At 44.2% G+C, this 21,592-nt stretch overlaps 1 protein-coding gene across 6 annotated transcripts in view; it reads left to right on the plus strand.

The window, feature by feature from the left end:
* ryr2a (ryanodine receptor 2a (cardiac)) overlaps positions 1 to 21,592 on the plus strand; it is a 202,363-nt gene that overhangs the window by 59,979 nt on the left and 120,792 nt on the right. For all 6 annotated transcript variants that reach the window (XM_056366909.1, XM_056366911.1, XM_056366912.1 and 3 more), the window contains 5 exons: positions 760 to 838; positions 7,729 to 7,841; positions 8,615 to 8,714; positions 9,967 to 10,063; positions 15,749 to 15,823. In XM_056366909.1, coding sequence (XP_056222884.1) covers positions 760 to 838; positions 7,729 to 7,841; positions 8,615 to 8,714; positions 9,967 to 10,063; positions 15,749 to 15,823 — 464 coding nt within the window. The remainder of the gene's footprint in view (positions 1 to 759; positions 839 to 7,728; positions 7,842 to 8,614; positions 8,715 to 9,966; positions 10,064 to 15,748; positions 15,824 to 21,592) is intronic.

The raw sequence follows: 21,592 nt of genomic DNA on the forward strand, positions 1-21,592 counted from the left end.
ACAGGCATGAAAGAGTCTGGAGATGTGTCATGCTGCCATTCACATACACACTACTGAGACACATTATGAGTTGCTGTGATTAAATTCACGCAAGTCGGATCAGCCTGTGATCAAAATTTTTCACTTTGATTTTCAGTGCTATTGTGAATCCAGCCCTCAATGGGTTGATCATTTTGGTTTCCATTGACCATTGTTATGTCATTTTGTTCTCAACAAATTATAACGTACAATGTACATGAGTAAAAATATTCAGTTTGATAATTCGTTCATCGAGATCCGATGCATATATGTACAGCGGATATAAAAAGTCTACACACCCCTGTTAAAATGCCAGGATTTTGTGATGTAAAAAAATGAGACCAAGATAAATCTTTCAGAACTTCCTCCACCTTTAATGTTACCTATAAACTGTACAATGCAATTGAAAGACTGAAATCTTTTATGGGGGAACATTAAAATAAAAAATAGAAAAATCTTGTAAGAAGATTTAAGTTTTGGAATGGCCCAGCCAGACCAGACCAGACACCCTGTGAAAAAAGAAATAGGTGAAAAATGATTTCCAATTACTCCAATTTATTTGCACCTAGAATATATAATCTCAGGGTAGGTGATCTATGTGGGACAATCCTTTACACACATTTAACGCAACTGGAGAGCTTCGTGTAAAGACATAGTTTTCTAAGTTGATGCATAGTTAATAGATGATCTAGTTGATCTGATATATTAACTAAGTTTGATTAATTGTGATTCTCTGTTTAGTACCTATGCTGTCTGTCAACCTCCCGCTCATCCACAGACAAACTGGCTTTTGATGTGGGACTACAGGAAGATACCACAGGTAGGAGGCAAACTGATTTCTGTACCTATGAGGATTTCTACAGTCACAGCCAAATGTTGGATTATATTGATATTAACCCTTTAGACTTTACTTACTGCCATACTTAAATTTTAAAGCTGTACTAATCAATATGTTTTCTAATCAGCAACACATCAATGACAACATGTAATGTGAGTCACTCATAGTGATGAACCCATAGAGAATAATCTCTGAACTCTGCTGTTCCTCTTTGCACTGTGTAGTCTCTGAGGCATTTTTCAAATCACTGATTTGGTTCGGAGAAGCAGCTGTAAAAAGCCACTGTCCGCTACCAGCAAGCAGCAGACAGAAATAGTCAGTGAGCAGTTGGTGAACATGGTGGAGCATTTAGCAGCTAAAGGACAGATATTTCCCTCAGGAGTGTTTAGAGTTCAAAAACTGAGCTAAAAAAGAGGCAATACTTGACTTATTCATAAGGTGGAAACAACCACCATGCCACATGAAAAGATCATGTTGCTATGTGTCTGCTGGATGTGGAAATGGGCAACTGTTTGCTTACACATTCCACTCTAAAAATTGCTACTAAGACTTAATTCAAAAAAATGAATGCAACATTTCCCCAGTCTTTGTAAGTTTAATTAAGTACTTTATTTGATAATATACAGTAACTGTAAAAACTGACATGAGCCTTCATAAAAAAAGCTTAGAAAATGAGTTCAATAAACTTTACTAAAGTCAGCATATTTGTCTTATCAGCCATGACTACCAGTGGTGATTGCAACATGGATAACAAACTACAAGCATAACTGACTTTGTTGTCTTTGCTAGCAGTTAAATTCTGCATCTTAATGCTACAACTACCTTTGCCATTCCTTATTCGTAGTATTTCTGCAAATAATCAACTGTAGAGTTGGCAATCTGCTTCCTGTTTACATTGGCACGTGCATGCCCAGTGTATATGAATGGTCATGTGATATGCATTTATTTCTGATACGGAGCAAAAACCGTCTAGATAGAGATCGTTTTTGTTGTGAAACATCATTTTAAAATGGAAAGGTATCAATGTGGCTGTAGCCTGAGAGGGTCTGAGCCGCTCTGAGCCTCTCTTCTGATTGGCCAACTGACACAAAACACCATATAATTCACTGTCCACTTGTACCACCATGGATTTTACCCACTCAAGAAATAGACTGCAGTGTCTCATAAACAGTAAGGTAGTACAGGGTAGTACTGCTCATGGTGACATAGTAAAGGAAAGGTTAAAGAACAACTGGGAAAATTATCTCCAAATTTATACAGACGGGGCCCAAGACCCAAAACTCTAAAATCAGAGTTTGCCTTTTACATTCCAGATTTGAAAATTATAAAATAGAAACTACTGTCTGGGGGAGTTTCAGTTTGTAGCCTACAACAGAATTAATGGCTATAATATGGGCATTGCAATGGATTTAGGAGGTGAAGCTGAAGCAAGCTGTCATATTTTCAGATATGGCTTCAGATCTGATGATACTTAGGGAATGAGGCAGCTGATATGGCAGCTAAAAAGCCACTGAAGTGAGGGATTGATGTGAGAGTACTCCATGGGACATATGTGTACAGATCCATCATCAAGTGAAACAACAGCTGTGTGGCACAAAGAATGGGAGAATGAAAGGAAGCGGCATCACTATTCACTGTACAAATTAGTATTAAGAAAGAACATTGTTATTTTGGGAGAGAGAGGAACCACACAGTTGTTATTACTAGACTGAGTCAGTGACAATGTGCTGGCATGGAACTTGCAGAACTTGCTGAACTGTGAAACATATACACATGGAATGCAACTGTTACATGGAAGAGGAGAAAGGCTGTATGCTGCAGCATCATCCCTAATCACAAATACCAGTACAATGGGGAGCCCGGACTTATTCCCACCGAGAATAAGTCCAGGATTGTGAAAGTAGTGCTTGAATTTGTCGCTGTGACAGGATCCAGTCTGCTCGAAACTCAGAAGAAGAAGAAGCACGGGCAAGTGACGGACAGAGAACAGTCGTGTACTGGTGGAGAAAGGCTGTGTGCGGGTATTCAGGCTGTCCAACAAGGTGCTCTCCAGAGGTCGAGGTGGATGCCGGCATGGCAAGCGGAGCCCCTCATGAGGGCAAGCAGAAGGCCGACGTCACAGGCAGAGCCCCTCTGGAGGGCGAACAGGAGGACGGCGGTGGAGACAGGGTCTCTCCGGAGGATGGTGTTGGTTGGACCACTGACTGGGAACCAGAAACCAGCTGGGCCACCGACAGAACAGGAGGAGCAGGTATTGGCTGGACTGTTGGCTGGGAATCAGGATCAGGTGTCGGCCGGACCACTGACTGGGAACCAGAATCAGGAGTCAGATGGACTGCTGATGGGACACAAGGAGCAGGTGTCGGCCGGACCACTGACTGGACCGCCAACAGGACACCAGGATCAGGTGTCAGCCGGACCACTGACTGGGAACCAGAATCAGGAGTCAGCTGGGCTGCCGACAGGACAAGAGGAACAGGATTCGGACAGACCGCCAACAGGACCTGGGGAGCAGGAATTTGCTGAACCGCCAACAGGAAATGAGGAGCAGGATTCGGCTGGACTGCCGAATGGGAATCAGGATCAGGTGTTGGCCGGACCACTGACTGGGAACCAGAATCAGGAGTCAGCTTGGCCGCCGACAGGACACGAGGAACAGGATTCGGCGGGACCGCCGATGGGATCAGGAACAGGATTCGGACACACCGCCAACAGGACATTTGGAGCAGGAATTGGCTGGACCGCCAACAGGAAATGAGGAACAGGATTCGGCCAGACTGCCGAATGGGAATCAGGATCAAGTATCAGCTGGACCACTGACTGGGAACCAGAATCAGGAGAAAGCTGGGCCACCGACAGGACAGTAGGAACAGGATTCAGCCAGACCGCCGACAGGGAATCAGGAACAGGAGTTGACTGGACCACTGACTGGGAACCAGACTCAGGAGTCAGCTGGGCCACTGACAGGACAGTAGGAACAGGATTCGGCTGGACCGCCGACAGGGAATCAGGAACAGGAGTCGACCAAACCACTGACTGGGAACCAGAATCAGGAGTCAACTGGGCTGCCGACAGGACATGGGGAGCAGGTGAGACATTGTCCAGAACACCTAACTCAGGAACAAGGGATGATCGACCGGGACCCCTTACGCTGAGACAGCCGGAGCCGACAAACTGGAGACCTGGGACTGGGACTTGGGCTGGAAGTGAGGAACCTGGGGCTGGGGCTGAGGCTGAGTTTCCCTGTGGTGACGGGAGCCATGATGTCCTTGGCTTCTGTGGCAACCACGCAACCCCGTAAAAATAGCCAGACGAATTCCCTTGAAAGGGGACTCATCAGGGTCCTCCAGGTCTGAGTTCGACGGGTGGGCACTGGCTGGAATGATCGAGGTTGAGGCTCGGCCTGAGAGTTCTGGGGCTGAGGCTGCTTGGAGAACCAGCGTCTCCGTGACCTGCGTTTCTTCCCAGGAGCTCCCTCCCCTAGATACCTCCCAGAGAAGGCTAGCCGGATTCCCCAAAAAGGAGATGACTCAGGGTCTTCCAGATCTGAGTCAGATAGGGGATCAGCCAGCGTGCAAAGGGGCCTGACGACTGAAAGGGGTGCAGACTGGGAGGATTGAGGCAACCTCATAAAAGCCATGAAACTGCCGTATGCTGCTGGGTCCATATTATGGTCGGTTCGTTCTGTCACGATGCGGGTAAGGCTGGACCCAAACACAGCCAACACAGGGGAATGAGGTGCAAATGTTTACTGACTGAAGAAACTTATAATATGGGTGAACCAACAGAACAGGAAACCGAAGCACGAGGGCACACAAGGAACAACAACATGAGACACAGGGGATACCACAGCCGACCGAACAGGGAACATAAACAGACCGAGGACAAACCAGACATGAACATATCGAGGACAAACCAGAGATGAACAGATTGAGGAAAAACCAGACATGAACAGATCGAGGAAAAACCAGAGATGAAAAGATCAAGGAAAAACTAGAGATGAACAGATCAAGGAAAAACCAGAGATGAACAGACAAAGGTGAGCACAAAGACTATATATACACAAGGGACTCAAGGCTGATTGAACACAGGTGAAACACATTAGGGCAGGGCAGACAATCACCAAACAGAGAAACAGGACCAAGACAGGAAGTAAAAACATTGAGACACACAAGGAAACCAACTACAAAATAAAACAGGAAGTGACAAAAGTCCAAACAAACTAACAAAAAGTGTCTGCCATTGCAAACCATGACAGTAGTAGCTTTAACTGTTATACACTGTAACTGTGCATGAGTTCACCTAAATGAGCACATTTAGTAATAATAATAATACATGGGACATAGACACATAGTGCCAACAACTTATGTCCTATGGCAGCTGGGGACACACTTCCTTAAACACACAGTGAACACAGTCTGTTACAACAATAACAACACACAGTGACATGTTGCTACCACACCGAAAGCTATGGACTAACCTTACTCTGTGCTGACTGGGGCTGCGATGTGTTGTTTTTCTTCAGAGTGAAGGTCACACTAACATTAAATGCTGGTGTGGAATGGAACTTAAACAAAATGTGTCATTATATTCCCAGGAATCATGAGTAATATCCACAGGCTAAAAGGCTAATAAACACTCTACTACTCTCTACTAAACAGTCTACTGTCTGATTCAGAAGCTCCCAAATGGTATGGTATTTTTGGCATATAGGCCACAGTTTAGCATGTATGAGAAGAGTCAAGGACCGAAGTCTGTACCAGTGCTGGTATCAGCAGCAGCTGAGTTCAGTTGAGTTGAGTACACAGGTTAGTACAGGGTTGTAGTACTGAACAGTCTCACCAGCGAGCACATACAGTAAACCCAGAGGGTAAAACATGATTCAGTCACCACCTGCACTGTTAAAGCTAATCTTTGTCTCACAGTACTCACGTGAATTTGTAACACTATTTAAGTTTGCGATACTTTCATTTACAGTACATGACTGACAGTTAGTTTGGTAAGATATAAAAGCAGAGTCACGGATGTGAACGGTTTTGTCATGTCGGACAAACAACAGACCCTGGATCACCAGTAACATCAAAACCCTCCTCAACCAGAAAAAGGAGGCCTTCAGGGATGGAGACAAGGAGAAGCTCAGGTCTGTGCAATATAAGCTGAAGAGGAGATTAAAGCAGGCGAAGGAGGACTACAAAAAGAAAGTAGAGCGGAAGCTGCAGCACAACAACACCTGAGAGGTGTAGAAGGGGATGATGACCATCACTGGCTATAAAGAGAAGAACAGCCAGGCAACATCAGGTGATGTGGACAAGGCCAATGAGTTCAACCTGTTCTACAACAGGTGTGACACAGCTTCATCTGTTCTCTCTCCCACTGCTTCAGCTGCAGCTTCTCCTACGGCATCTCCTCCACAACCTGACACTGCAGCTGCAACTCCCTCCACACTGGGGTCAAGTCTCCTGTCCTTTACAGCGGAGGAGGTGAGGGTGGAGCTCAAGAGGCTACGTCCTGGAAAGGCAACAGGCCCGGATGCTGTGTGTCAGACGCTGTGCAGCCCAGCTGGCTGAGCCTCTCCAGAGGATCTTCAACTGAAGTCTACAAACAGGGAGGGAAAACATCATGTCTTGTTCCGGTCCCTAAAGTAGGGCGACTGTCTGAGATAAATGACTACAGACCGGTGGCCCTCATATCACAAATCATGAAGACCCTGGAGCAGCTGAGGCCACAGGTTGAACATGCACTAGTCCCCCTACAGTTCGCCTACAAGCAACATATTGCAGTGGATGATGCCGTCCTTTACATGCTCCACTGGGCCCATTCTTACTTGGATGAGCCAGGTGGTTACATGAGGATTATGTTCTTCATATTTGTTTGTTTTTCATGCTCCGCTTTCAAACTGTATTTTTGTTTCTCTAATTGAAATGTCCAGATACCACAAGGGAGGGGAGAGAACATCTCTAGTTCACCAAGGAAATACAGCTCAGTAAATACTCATAAGATGTTAGCTAACTCAGAGATGAACTTTTGAAAACTTGCCACGGAGCAAAACAATTTGACTGAATGACAAATGGTGATATTAGTACAGTTAGAGACTACATGCCTTAAGCATCTGATGATGTGATAATTGATAGCAGTAACCTATAGAGCTTATTGTTAACATTGGTTAAATGTAGAAATCACCTTAAAGATCTCTCTTTGTAGTCTACAGATGCTGTTAAGGGGATTTAAAATTACAAGTGTGATATGATGATATGATTCTGAAGGAGATGGGGTCAACTCTAGCTGGATGTGATTTGGGCATGAGGAGGCAGAGCTCAGCTGGAAACATAAGACAAAAAACAATATTCAGAGATGAAAAAATATTGTTTAAATTAAGCACAGACAGCTTTAACATTCAGAAAAATCTTCATCATGTCAGACCTTCAACAAATTAAGCTAAGTCTGAATAGGGCACAGGCTAAAGTTAACCTGATTACATTAGCTTTAGTAGTTCCATCCTGGTACAGTTTGGTATTTTAACTCAGGATTACAGTATATCCATGTCTTTCCTGGAATAAAGCTGTGTAGCTTCACTTTTCAACAAAGTCAAAACAGTATGACACTGTAGAGTACACAGTCTCCTCTGTTCTTGTACTTGACCTGCTTCTGTAAAGATGATGCAAATTACAGTACAAGCAGAACAGCTGCAAAATATAGGCTGCCAAACCGGTGGTAGGTAGTATCACAGGAGTTCATCTTGGTGTATGAGCCTGTGAGTCATGCATACATTTCTATTTTCTGAGCTGTGTGTGTGTGTATGTGTGTGTGTGTGTGTGTGTGTGTGTGTGTGTGTGTGTGTGTGTGTGTGTGTGTATTTTTCCTTGTGTGTGTAGGCGAGGCTTGCTGGTGGACCATCCATCCAGCATCCAAGCAGCGTTCAGAGGGAGAGAAGGTTAGAGTTGGAGATGATCTCATCCTGGTCAGCGTCTCCTCTGAAAGATATCTGGTTAGTAGCGGCTGTGTGTGGGAACATGTGTGAGGAGAGAGGGGTGGGAGGGGGTGGGAGGGTATGAATAATTAGCAGAATGAAAAGCAGCAGCTATTCTCACATGTGGGGATTCTCCTGATGATGCCTTTATTTGCTACAGCTATGTAATCTTAACCCCAAGTTTCATAATCTTTGATTTAGTTCTCAGGAAAGACCTCAGACAGTTTATCTACGAATAGTATATGCACATTTGCCTGCTTGTACCTGTTTGCATAATATGCTTGGTTCTATTATTATTCATTTGTACTTAGCAAAAGTTTGGGCACCCTTATAGCCTAAACAGGGTCTATATGGAAGAGTCATCAGAAGAAAACCTTACCTGCATCATCACAAAAGTCAACATCTAAGTTTACTGAGCAGTGACTTAGTAGGGTGTACAAACTTCTCTAAAACTAAGTAACTAAGTAACAGAGCATTAACATTTGAATGTTGCTTCAGGAGCTGTAATTACCTCTTTTCTAGCTGTAGCCCTTCTTTCAAGGGCTTTTTCTCTGTCCTCTCTCTCTGCACCACCTTTTCTTTCTTCTGACTGTTTATCACTCACTATGAAGATGCTACCATGCAGTTGGTTTATGCATCTGGAGCACTTCAGTCTTTGCTGCTCCCAGTGGCCACAGCAGACCTGTCTCTCTGACCTGCTGAATACAGGACTTAGATCGAGGACCATCCTCAGTGTTGGTGTGTGTTTCAGTCCAGTGTGTCATTAAATTGTTGTCTCTCTCTTCCTTCAGCATCTGTCCTATGGCAATGGCAGTCTCCATGTAGATGCAGCTTTCCAGCAGACTCTGTGGAGCGTGGCTCCCATCTGTTCTGGCAGTGAAGTAGCACAAGGTACTGTCTTCCTTTGTGTCTTTCTTTTTTCTGTCTGCTTATATTGTGCTTTTTATTATCTTACTTTCTGGTTTCTTCTTGCTTCCTCTTATTTTTGGACACATTTGTGAAATTGAATTTAAATATCAGGACAAATGGATGCATGTTTGCATGTTCACACACTTAATGATATTCAGAAGAAACAGCTGATCTAGTGGTGTTCAGTGTTCAGGTGAAGTAAGAACTAACTTTGTTGTACAGTGAATCATCTTTGACATGCTGTGTAATAATTCTAATTTACATTTTAACTCTGTACAGTGTTTATTACATTATATTCTTGTGGAACTGTTTCACCATTTCACCATTTTGCAGATATGAGCAGCTCCTCAATTCCCTTTCTGGAATGCATTGTTGGACAATAGGTTATATCAAGAGCACACATAAAAATGTACATACAGATGCAATATGTACAGTTCAAACCAGAAGTTTACATACACTGTATAAAAAGACACATGACCTTTTTTTCTCACTGTCTGACATTAAAACAGACTAAACCTTTCCGGTTTTAGGTCAGTTAGGATTACCAAAATTATTTATATTTGCTAAATGCCAGAATAATGAGAGAGACAATTTTTTATTACTTTCTTCAAAGTCAAACTAAAGAGACCAAATAAAAACACTCTCAAAAAACAGAGGCTCTACAATTACACCTAGGCAAAAAACAAATAGAACAGAAATTCACTCCAAAGGAGGCTACAAAAACTGCTATAAACTTGACAAAACAGAGGACTCTAAACTATGAAAATACCAACAAAAAATCACTTGCATCGGAGGTAAGAATACATACAACAAGGCAGAGACAAGGCAAGGCAAGATCTGTGATGACTGACTGGGGTGCACGAACGCAACGAAACACTCTGGCACAAGACAAAGGGAGACGCAGACTATAAGACACATGAGGGCAATGGGAAACAGGTGGACACAATCAGGAATCAGGGAAGACACTCCGACAAGTGACACATGAGGAAGGGCAAGTGACCTGAAACGAGAGGAGAGTTACTTTTCAAAATAAAACAGGAAATGACAAGACATGGAGACAGAACAAAACCCCAACTTGACCTCACCGCGTGACAGTTGGTTCTATCTGTCCTTCTCTTTCCTCTTTCTCCTTTGCCTCACCTTCTTTTTTATTTAATCTCTCTCTTTCCTCTTTCTTGTTTTTTTTTCTCCAATGTCACTCTCCCTCTTCTCCCTCTATACTCTCTGTCTGCAGGTTTCCTGATAGGGGGGGATGTCATGCGTCTCCTTCACGGTCACATGGACGAGTGTCTAACTGTTCCATCTGGGGAACATGGAGACGAGCAGAGGAGGTACTAGTGAATGCAAGACTGTCATTTAATGAACAATATTCACTCCTCTGGTTTTATATGAAGTAGTTTACCGGCACTGATTCTATATAAAAGTGTTGATCAGATTACAGAGTTATACACATTCATAAAGATCCAGTACCAGCACCTGGAGGCTACAGTATATAATCCTTCAATACCAACATGTTTGGCAGAAACATGATTTTGTCTTGGTGCAAGTTGAAACTAAATACAATGTAAAGCCAAATATTTTTCTTTCTATTTTTACAAGCCATATTCATAGATGAGTTTAGTTTATGGATTGAAAATGGTTCAGTTTAGTTTGGCTCTTTTTGGGCTACCTCCCTACAAAAGCCCAGCATCAAGCTCAGCAAAAAGCTCAAATGTCATTTTGAAACAAATTCTAATATCTAAAAAGTAGGTTAAGGCTATTTTCAGTAGTCTGGCTGAGTATGGAAAATAGATTGATTGTCCATAAATAGATTAAACATACCGTACATGCACATTCGACATAAGCAGGTCAACAATCCAAAAACCTCAGCTGGGCACTAGGAGGGTGGGTGGAGCTGCAGCAGCAAACGGTGTTGGCATGAATTTAGCAGAGACAGTGAAAACCATCAGGTTCAAAAGGTTGCTTAGAACACTCACTTGACTAATCCAGGAGCCGACTGTCAACAATGAATCAATGATGCTGATGCCATTTTTTGGTATTGGGGGTGGATTGTAGAGATGGAAAGGACATGGTAAGGACAGCATTGTGGGTGGGGGATAAGTTGTATCGTATACCTCCTCCTCTAATGAGGATATAGATGGCCTGCTTCACTCCTCTTTCAAACCTCCTTTACTCCATGTCCAGAAAATTATACATTACTGTCATCGAAGGAGTGTCCCTTATCATTCAGGTGTAGGTAAACTGCTGAGTCTTGGTCTAAGCTTGGCCCCTTCCACAGTTATTACTAGGGACAGGAACTGATAAGATATTAATGGTATCAATGTCATTATTGATTCTGCTTGCAGCAGCCGGCAGTAGACTCAATGCTGTGTTACGCAGCTGCCGGCGGGACGGGCAATGTTGCGCTACGCAGCATCCGGTATAAATGGGTTAAATTGTGTTTGTAGAAATTAAGGGCAGCGCTTTCGCTCCAGATGATTTTGTTTTGTGTTGTGTTTATGGGTGGATAGTACCTTCGCTCAGCCTAATATTAACTTTGATTGTTAATTCTTGTTTGTGACGACAGTGCTCTCGCTGGCAAGAAAAATAAATAATAGATAAAAGCAACACTGGGCCTTGTGTTTTGGTTGTTCATATCTGTCGGTGAGGGCTGTGTATTCGCTCCCCGCTCCAAACTCGCTCTGGGTTTGTGCCTGCTTTTGGTAACAGTGGCTGGAGTTGACCTGTTGAGTGTTGTAACCAGTGTTGTGCCAGTTCACAAAAATAAAAAAATACGTAGTTCAAAGTTCAGTTCATACACATGAAAATGAACTAGTTCATGTTCATAGTTAATTTTTTTTAAAATTTTGAACTAAGTTCATTTGTTCCGTTTTTTTTTTTTTGTTTGTTTTACAAATAAAGGCCGATATTCTTTTTCAATAGAACCTCCTTCTACCCATCCACCACCAGCCCCAAAACATTGCCACTCCCAAACTAAATGAATTTTTGTATCCAACTGACACAGACAATAGTTAGGTTTAAATAAAATACAATATAATCTGTCTGAGTCTTCAATTGTTTGTTCATAAAACTGCCTCAAATGCTCAAATAAACTGGCTACAGCAGTAGCAAATGCGTCTGTATCCTCTGTACCACTGACATAGCCAAGCTGAGCCATGTCTATGGAGGCACCATGGGGCGTGCTTTAAAACTGTCGTTAAACGTGAGCTAAAACTATCGTAAAACATGAGCTCACGTTCACGTTCATCATTTGTAAACTGATTTGTTCAGTTCAGCGTTCACTAAAAATATGAACGTGTTCAATGAACGCTGTCCAGCCGACCAGGCTGGTGGAGGTGGAGCAATCGCTTGGTGAGGAGAGTCTCCCCTCCACAAAACAGTTGCTTCCAGCTCAACCTACCTGTCGCAGGCGAAGCTCCCCCCTCCAGGAAGAGGGCTAAAACTCAGGTGGAGCCGCTATCTGTGGAGCTGGCTCAGATGATGTCTCTTCTCCTGACCCTGTGTCCTGGTGTTCAGACAGGATGTGGAGACACCTGCTCAGCCCTTGCTTGAATCATTCCCTGATGAAGATGTTGCCTCGGTAGCGGCCTCAGCCACCCTTTTTCAAGATGATGGTGAGGAGGGTGTGTCCCATGTTTCGGCGCCGGGCTCTCGCTTCTTGGACCAGAGCTCCATGAATGACACTGGGGTCAGCTGTATGAGGACTATCGTCTGCATGGCCCTAGCTTGTCTGCAGCTGGACATGCCATCTGAACCGGCACCTTTTTTTGACACATTGTTCCTCCCTCAGGAGTATTTGAGGGAGCTGCATGCATGCTGGGAGGACACTAGAAGGCGCTCCCATCTTTCTTCAGATGGCCGATCCTTGGCTGCAATGCAAGATGCAGCAAAGTTGGCTGCACCGCTGTAGAGCCACTGGAGCGTACCATCCAGGCTGGAAAGACCAGACGACAGCTCTCGGGTCTCCACAGAGCTGTGTTCCTTCCTGGCAGGGTGTCCCCAAGACCTCCAGGGGTCACAGGGCCAGCAATTGTGGCCTTGTGGCCGGTCGTTGGTTATTTTTCCCAGCAGTAGCTCAGATGCTGGGCTGCTCACTTCCGACCCCTGGGTAATTTCCACCTTGGCCCACGGGTACAAGATACAATTCCGACGCCGTCTCCCAGCTTCCAAACAGGTCAGGAAGACCATCATCCAGGACCCAGCAAGGCTTTGGGCCTGAACCAGGATCTTTCCACCCTTCTGGCCAAGGGCACAATAGAACCAGTATATTATTTTCCACATGGTGGGTGCAACAGACATGCTTCGAACTGTTGACCCAGGGGTATCGTTCACGTCACACATCAACTTGAAGGACACAGGCAGTTTGTACGTTTTGCCTTCCAAGGCCGTTGTTTTCAGTTCTGTGTGCTTGCGTTCGGTCTCTCCCTCTCCCCCAGGGTTTTCACCAGGTGCTTGGCGGCGGCTCTCTTGCGCCTGCAGTCATGGGGCATGAAAATTCCTACCGTGCCTGGATGACTGGCTGATCTGTGTACCATCCAGGGCTCAGGCGACCAAAGACACAGCTCTCCTCCTCTCTGGCTTGGACCAGCTGGGTCTCAGTCAATTTCGACGAGAGCTTATTGACTCCCTCTCAGAGCACAATTTTCATAGGTGTGACTCTGAACATCGTCACTATGAGGGTCTGTCCATTCCTATTAGCGTGTGAACGACATTTTGTCTACAGTTTCTTGCTTTCTTTCAAAAGGGGCCATATGTCCAGTTCCTGCACCTCTTGGGCGAAATGACAGTGGCCTAAACCATTGTTCCCTTGGACTTATTGTCTCTGCGCCCTCAGCAAAGCTGGCTGAACAGCTTCCACTTGGATGCCAAGTGGCAAATACAGGAGGCTAAGAGTGTAAAGGCAGTGCGTCCTCGCTCTGGCCCCATGGAGGGGAAGTCTTATATGGAGAGGGGCGTCCCCATGGTTTCCATCCCATCTCGCAGAGAAACTGTCACAACGGATGCCAGCCTCTGGGGTTGGGGTGGAGTGTGGCAGAACAGGATGGTAGAAGGATAATGGTCTGCACAGGAGGGTGCAGGGCATATCAATGTGCTAGAGCTACGGGCTGTGCACATGGCTCTCAAACACTTCCTGCCATACCTGAAGGGGAGGCATGTACTTATGTGGTCAGGGGCAGCCCTGCAGCTGAACAGCTTGCAGGCGATGTATTTGCTGGGGCAGAGGAAACAGGCTGCAGGCTTCCTCTCCCGTCACGAGCCTACACAGGGGGAGTGGCGACTCCATCCAGAGGTGGTGCACGCCATCTGGGGTCTTTTCGTCAGGGCCGAGGTGGGTCTCTTCGCCTCAGAGGCATGCGACCCACTGTCCCCTCTGGTTCTCCTTGATGGACAAGACCAGTCCTTTGGGTCAGGATGTGCTGGAGCATGCTTGGAGCCTACTTTCCACCTTTCCAGCTATTCCTCTGATATTGCCCATACTTCAGAGAGTGCTCCAAGAGGGCCACAGACTTCTGCTGGGGCCCCTTCTGGCCAGCAAGGACCTGGTTCCCTCTGCTGCACAGGCTCTGCCGCGGCTCCTGTTCCCTGACAGGACAGATCTACTATCCCAGTTAGGGGGTCACATTTGGCATCCCAATCCTTGCCTCCAACTGTGCGTTTGGCCCCTATTGATAGTGCCGGAGCACCTTCCACACGTTTACAATATGATAACAGGTGGAAACTCTTTTCACACCGGTGTGTAAGATGGGGCGAGGACCCAGTGCATTGCACTGTACCTATTATTTTGGAGTTTCTGCAGAGGGTCGTTCTCCCTCTACATTCAGGGACTATGTGGCTGCTATTTCATGTAGGCACGCTTGGGTCGGGGAGCCACAGTCTAGTGTCCAATTTCATAAGCTGGGCACAAAGTCACAGAACAGAGACTGGAACTAGCAGGCAAGCAAGACACAGACATATTAAGGGACAAGTTTTATCAGACAGACAAGAGGCTAGTTTAGCAGGGCAGACAGACTTGAGAGAAATGCTCTGTAAGCTAGCACCTTAATGTTAGCCTACTGTGATTAGCTGACATCAAACCTGGAGAGGAGAAAACGCATTTACTTGATTGTTGTTCCCACAATTCACTCTCATTGTTTTTTTTTTCTGTTTTGGTCACCAGAAGGATAGTTCCGCTTCTTCCTTTCATCAAAGTTGTAAACATTGACACCCCTTTCACCAGAGGGAGATTGAGGGGCCTTGCACATTTTGCGGAGGCCTACACGACTTGCGTATTGAGTGTATAGGCCTGACCAACTCTGAAAAACATGCAGGCATTGATAAATAAATTGTCTGCTCTCCTTCACCCTCCAGTTGAAACGATTAGACCGAGTATTCAGCATCTTTTGTAAGTAAATTATAGTGGCCTACAGGGAGAGAGAGTGTCAACTCCCATTACAGAATGAGAACTCTGCTGTGACTCAGATGTAGAGGACTATGAATAATTATATTCTAAGTTATTCCCAAATGGGACAGCGATGTTTTTAAAGAATCCGAGTGAGAAGAACTGTGTTCTCCTCCTGTCATACTGTCTACAAAAGATTTTCTCTGAGTCATCCATAGTAGCATATTAGACATACTAAGTCAAAGGCGGCTAGATTTCTAGAGCAAAAAGTGACTTCTTGGATGCACAATGATACATAATGTATGAGTAGGAAAAAGTAAACGTATCAATACTACAGTGTAGAAATAGAAGAATGTCTATCATGTAATTAGTAATGACACATTTGTTATAATGCGCCTTTTTAATAAGTTATTTGTTGATTATACTTTACATTTGAGAATGTGATTCTGCAAAGAAACCAGTTACTAATGTTATGACATAAATGCAGAGCAAAGTACAGTATTCGTAGTATAAAGTAGCAGAAAATCAATTACCTCAGTACAGCACTTACATAAATATACTTGGTTACTTTGCACTGCTGTGTATCTAAAAGATAAATAATTTGATTAAAGGTGTGATTGTTTCATTTTTACCCCAGGACAGCTCACTATGAGGGTGGAGCAGTGTCCAGTCATGCCAGGTCCCTGTGGAGGCTAGAGACACTTCGAGTTGTGTAAGTACAACGCACACACACACACACACACACACACACACACACACACACACACACACACACACAAGTAGATTCATTAATACACTCCAGCAGACATGCACTTACAGGTCAGCATAGAAAACTAATTCTTGCAACTGAATGTGCGTTGACTGTCTTTTTTTTCTTTCTTATGTTTTGGGTATTTTGCCTTTAATTCAATAGCTGCAATGAGAGAGACAGGAAGTTCAGGGAGAGAGAGGGGGGGGTGACATGCAGCAAAGAGCCTTGTTGGTACGCACTCTACCAGGTGACCCACCGAGGCGCCCCCTCTGTCTTACTGCATTACCGCTCACAAGCTGTACAGCTAATTCTATGTGTCCTCTTAGAGTCAGATAAAAATGCACCTTTTAAACTGGCTTTACTCATTCCTTTAAATTTGTTTTTGTCTTCATTTTTACTGTATAATCTTATTACTGTCTCTTGTGTCTTTTGTTAAAGCAGTTTACTGGATCAAGAAGAGTATAATACAAATAAAGCTGTCATTAGTGCCACGGGTGCACAGCTCCGAGGCATCTATTAATCTTCTGTTTCGGGTTTATTATTCCTCCGCCAAATTTCGGCGCGTAACTCGTCCCGCAGCTTTGAGAAAACCCTGGTAATATATACATCAAAACGTGCGTCTTGATCCCGCAAGGGGTGCTATGACTTTTGGTGTTAAAATTCCAATTTTTCCCAAAGTTATTCCCAAAAAACTGGGAATAAATAATGCATTAGGAATGCATTGGAATTTTCTTTAGAAACCCACCTTTTTTCTACAAAATTGCACCTTTTTTCTGAGTCACCCAGCTCTCTCATACCTGCACGTAGAAATGTGATTCAAACTATAAAACGGAGGAAAACTTCTGCTCTCTCAAAAAGATAGGAACTGTTTTTACATAACATGTAAACTTTTCAAACTGTGAGCACTCAAAGGAGGAGTGCAAATCACTTTTTCTTCAAAGTTAGAGTGAAAGCGTCAGTTGGCTAGAGTGCGTGAAGCAGTAAAAAATAACCTTTATTTTTATTTTTAACTCGAGCTCGCGGCCAAACCGTAAAAAGGAGACAAATAATTCTTTCTGAAAATGTAGACATAGTTGTTGGGATTCATAAAATGTAACTTTGACAGGCATGGTCTGCACAAAATTTAAACGGGGGTGCCGAGTCCGGCAGCAATACCTGTCTCACTCTCATTGACACCTAATTTAATTGTCTTTTTTTTTCAAAAGAATCTCTCTCTGTCTTCGCACTGAGCTTCCTCACTCATTTTAAGGAATATCTGAATAAAATAGAGACTGTAAGAAACTTCTGGCTTCAGTGTCTGGCACGGTCTTTTCGGTTTATGAAAAGAAGTAACGGTTTTCTCATAATTTGCAGTTGTTTTGAAGCCATGTAGAAGCCAAATTCTGGGCAGATTTTCACATTGCCATGGCAACGGCAGCTCCTGACCTGTGTGCGTCCTGCGTGCGCCTAGCAACCAGATAACCAACTCTCCAAGCTCTGCTAGCTTTACATTAGCCGTTTTCTTTACTTTCCTTTTTTGATTTGCTGATCATTTTGGCTGTGTTACAGCTGAAGGTATGGATTTCTGCAAGAAAGTGTCTTTTTTGACATATTTTTAAAATCTAATGTCAGTTACTGTTACAGGTCTATTATACACTGGTAACACATTTTGTACCCTCTGGGGTTCCTCGCGTCCAAAAAAGGACACACAAAGAAAATGCTATAAAATCGTCATATATCAATATTTTTTTCTGCTTTTTTTGCATAAATCTCTTAAACCACTTCAGTTCTGCTCAAACCTACCAAATGTTTATTAGTTTTCAGGATTTTAACCCTTTAAATGCCAGTTTGAAGACATGTTGCCTCTTGTTTTATAAAAAAAAAAAAACAAGACAGAATATGAGATATTTCCCACATAATACATGATGGAGGGATGTGACATTGTTTTATATCAGAGTCTTTTATATCAAGACATTTCTCAAAACCAGAATATGATCAGGGTGACTTTTGAACACTGGAAATAAATCATGTACTCATCCCGGCAGTAGCCCCCGTGGCACTCAAAATTTCCCTGGAATTTTCTAGTTGTTATTATTATTATTACTACTCACTAAACCCAAAGACAGATTTGTATTTGATCAGACATGTTATTGTGTCAAGCTGTCTGCAGCCACTGCTGGGGATCCCTCAAAGTGTGAAGAGTCTAGCATGGCTTAACTGTACTGTGGGCAGCAGAGTGGTGGAGTACACAGTAAAAATATTGCAACTTCTACCCACGGTATGCATCACCAGCTTTTAAATGATTTCAGTAGTTGCTAAGTAACAGCAGTATCAGGACATGGCAGTTTAGAAAGGGTTTGCAGGTTGATAACCAGGCACCACTTCTCGGTTGCTTGAAAGCTGAATGCATGGTTGCTGTATTTTAACCACTTAGGTGGGAATTTAGTTTGAAAATACTCTTTTGTTATTATTGTCCACATTAAAGTGATTGATGTGATGTCAAAAAATAGTAAAACATACATTATGCACATTATGTAACACATTTTTGTCACACACAGTGTTACATGTGAGAATAAGGAGAGCCGGAACCCAATTGCAGATTCAACAAAGGAACAGAGTATATTACAAAAAACTGAAAATCACCAACAGGGAAAAAACTAAACCAAGGACCACTCAATCAACTGCTGAGGGGAAAAACAACAAAAGATCAATAACACAAAAAACCACGAGGGGCAAAAAATCTGGAATAAACTAAAGTTGTCCAGGAGGAAAAATACTCACTAGTACACTAGAAATTCTGAGCGGGAGGCGAGGCAGGTTCTCGTGCGTTGTAGTGAGGAACAGCAGACATACGAGTGAATCGTGTGGCACAGGGGCATGTTTGGGAGAGGCTTAAATAACTAGGCTGATTGCAAGGAATCAGGAACAGGTGATGGCAATGAGGCTGCTGCTGAGAACTGGCCCCGCCCCTCCGTGCTGCCCTGAGTGAGAGAGGAGACAGAGGTTAAATGGAGGCTCAACACAAAAATGAATCAAAAACCAAACCATAACACACAGACAAAGAAAACATGAAATTTATTTCACTCAGTCAACAATAGTAGACTTTTTAATGGTTATAGTATATTTCATTATACTGTATTGTATAAGCATTACACTTCCACAAACCTTTAGTGCTGTACATTAAAGTAAAAAAAAAAAAACGTTGCAGTTTACATCATGCTTGTCCAAACTCATAAAAAATTTAGTGAAGACTTTGAAGCACTGAAGCAAGGTATTAAGTGTATTTGCAGAATATTATGATGTCACAATGAATTTGACCTTTGACCTTTTGAATATAAAATGTCACCATTTTATCCTTATATACAATTGTATCATAATTCAGCTGTGTGCTCACCAGTGGTCTCAGGTGACTCAGGATGATCCTCTCCAAAGTCTTCATCAGGTGAAAGGTCAAGACAACAGGCCTGAAATGGTTAGGCTCCTTGGGGCGCAGGGTTTTAGGTACCGGGACCACACAGGAGGTCTTCCACAGGGCCGGTACTTTCTCCAGGCTCAGGCTCAGATTAAACAAGTGCATGAGCACACCACAGAGCTGATCTGCACAGTCCTTCAGTAATCTGGGGCTGATGCCATCCGGGCCTGAGGCCTTCCTTGTCTTGATCTTCTTAAGTTGACACTTCACCTGATCAACTGTTATGGAGAAGGGGGTGGAAGATGACTGAGGTGAGGATATGGGGGTGGTGGGGGGTGAGAGGGGGCAGAGGGGAGGGCTGGAGGTGAATGGGAGTGGAGAGGAGGGGCAGCTGGCCCAGGGAGGTGTGAAGAGGGTGCAGGGCAGGTAGGGGGGAGGGAGCAGAATCAAATCTGTTGAAGAACAGATTCAGTTCATTGGCCCAGTTCTTGTCGCCGCAGCTCAGGTCTCTCCTCATTCCTTTTCCGTGGCCAGAGATGTTCTGCAGTCCACTCCAGACATCTCTGGTGTTATTCTGCACTAGCCGCTCTTCCAGTTTCTGTCTGTAACAGTCCTTCCCTTTCCTGATTTTCTGTTTGAGTTCCTTTTGGACTCTGCGCAGCTCCTCCTTGTCCCCCGATCTAAAGACCCTCTTCTTCTCGTTCAGCAGGGCCTTAATCTCGGAGGTCACCCAGGGTTTATTGTTGGCGAAACAGCGTACTGACTTGGAGGGCACAGTGTTCTCCACACAGAAGTTAATATAGTCCGTGATGCAGTGGGTCATGGTGTCGATGTCGCCATCGTGGGGGCTGCAGAGTGCTTCCCAGTCTGTTATTTCAAAGCAATCTCTGAGTCTGGCACTGGTATCCTCGGACCACACCTTCACAGACCTCTTCTCAGGTGGTTGTTTATTCACCAGAGGGGTGTAGTCTGTGATCAGATGGACAAGGTTGTGATCTGAGCGTCCCAGCGGGGGGAGGGGGGATGAGGTGTATGCATTCCAAAGTTTTATTGTCCCTGGTGTGACAATCCACATACTGGGTGAAGGTAGGAAGAGCAGAGGACAGGAACGTGTGGTTGAAGTCCCCAGAGATGAGGAGGAGGGAATGGGGGTGCTGGTTTAGGAGTTGAGAGACAACACTATGGATCTGGTCTGTGGCTGCAGCGGCGACGGCCGAGGGGGGGAGTTGTTCCTTGACACCGATGTGTCCAGGGTGGCACCATCTCTCATTAACGAACACAGCAACCCCTCCTCCCTTCTTCTTACTGCACCCCGTGATTTTCCTGTCCGCCCGTACCAGTTGAAATCTGTCCAGTGTGACATGTGAGTCGAGAGAAAGTTCACTCAGCCACTTCTCTGTGAAGCACATGATGCTACACTCGCGAAACTCTCTCTGAAGCCGGGTTAGCGCAGTAAGCTCTTCCATCTTGTTTGGGAGTGATCTTACGTTCCCCATGACGACAGACGGTAAACATGGTTTATACCGTTTTTTCCGCTGTCTGCGCTTCACTCCAGCTCTACAGCCTCTCCTCCTTCTCCGGATCTCCACAGGGATCTCCGGCCGCCCGGCATTGTGAAGGGGTGTGTGGGATATAGCTAACAGCTGATCCCGAGTGTAAACAATGGGTCCGTGGTAGAGTGAGTCTCCCGACGTTGCATCAAAAAGTTAAAAAAAATGGCAAAACACGACTGTAAAAGTATAAACACCCACAGCTGCACTTGCTTAAAGTGTCGGTGTAGTACGAGAAGAAATCACACTAAGTAGTAAAAGAAAAAAAATATCACAGTAAAGAGTAAAAAAGAGTAAAAAAAAGAGTAAAAGAGTACAGAGCTGCTTGGGTGGAGTGACTGCGACATATTGTTCTTAACTGTAATTGTAAATATTGCAATATATTTACCATATTCATGCCTGGAATAAGCGTATAATATGATTTCAGATGCCCCTCAAGTGGACCTTACCATTTCTTAACATTGATGTTAAGAAACTGCCTCCCATGAGGCCCTCATTCCCATCACTCAGTCAGGTCCTCAACTCTCTGCTCCTTTACGTCCAGCAAATTGAAACCTTGTAGGTAAACGAAGTCGCAGTAGTTAACTATCTAGCTTGCTTAATACACATTGCCTTCTTACTGTCAGTGTCTGAATTAGATTATGTCAAGTATGAACGCAAATGTTAGCTAGCTAATCGCGCGCCTTTCATTTTCATTGTTGGTTTTGCATTTCATTACCAATAAGAAATGTCATTATATAATCTAATTTTAGCAAACACTGGGGCTCAGTCATGAGCAGTGAGACAATG

Source organism: Seriola aureovittata, chromosome 21 (genome assembly GCF_021018895.1).
Source record: "Seriola aureovittata isolate HTS-2021-v1 ecotype China chromosome 21, ASM2101889v1, whole genome shotgun sequence".
In the NCBI taxonomy this organism is placed as follows: domain Eukaryota; kingdom Metazoa; phylum Chordata; class Actinopteri; order Carangiformes; family Carangidae; genus Seriola; species Seriola aureovittata.